At 74.9% G+C, this 383-nt stretch overlaps 1 protein-coding gene across 1 annotated transcript in view; it reads right to left on the bottom strand.

The window, feature by feature from the left end:
• The window catches only part of KIF26A (kinesin family member 26A), a 42,790-nt gene that overhangs the window by 40,181 nt on the left and 2,226 nt on the right, over positions 1-383 (bottom strand). Inside the window, 1 exon segment of the mRNA XM_027776400.1 lies at positions 36-97. Within this exon segment, the coding sequence (XP_027632201.1) occupies positions 36-97 (62 nt within the window).

Here is a 383-nt window from a genome sequence, read left to right as displayed (position 1 = left end):
CGCCGCTGTGGTGCGGGCCCCCCCCGGGGGCCAGCCTCTGGCGGGAAGACACCTCCAGCAGCGGCAGCGGCTCACGGGCCGGGCTGCCCTCGGCCACCTGCGGGGTCGGGTAAGAGGGGACAGTGAGCCTGCGCCTCCGGGCGGGGCCATCCCTGGGCCCTGCACCACGACTCCAGGCCTTGGCGTGTCGGGCCCAGAATGACGCTATCGCCAAAGTTACCAGCGCTAGGCGGGAACCTGGCGCCCACCTTTTCTCCCCCTCCACCCCCCGAGGTCTCGGGTGCGGGTGACCGTGGCAGGGGCCCGGCGCCCCGCCGCGCTGTGTGCCAGCCCGGTCCGCAGGGGGCGCCTCGCACTCCGTGAGCATCTCTCCCCCCGTCCGG

Source organism: Tupaia chinensis, unplaced genomic scaffold (genome assembly GCF_000334495.1).
Source record: "Tupaia chinensis unplaced genomic scaffold, TupChi_1.0 Scaffold000671_2, whole genome shotgun sequence".
Lineage (NCBI taxonomy): Eukaryota > Metazoa > Chordata > Mammalia > Scandentia > Tupaiidae > Tupaia > Tupaia belangeri.
Note: the sequence above shows the minus strand (reverse complement) of the source record. Positions and strands in the feature narration are given on the sequence as shown.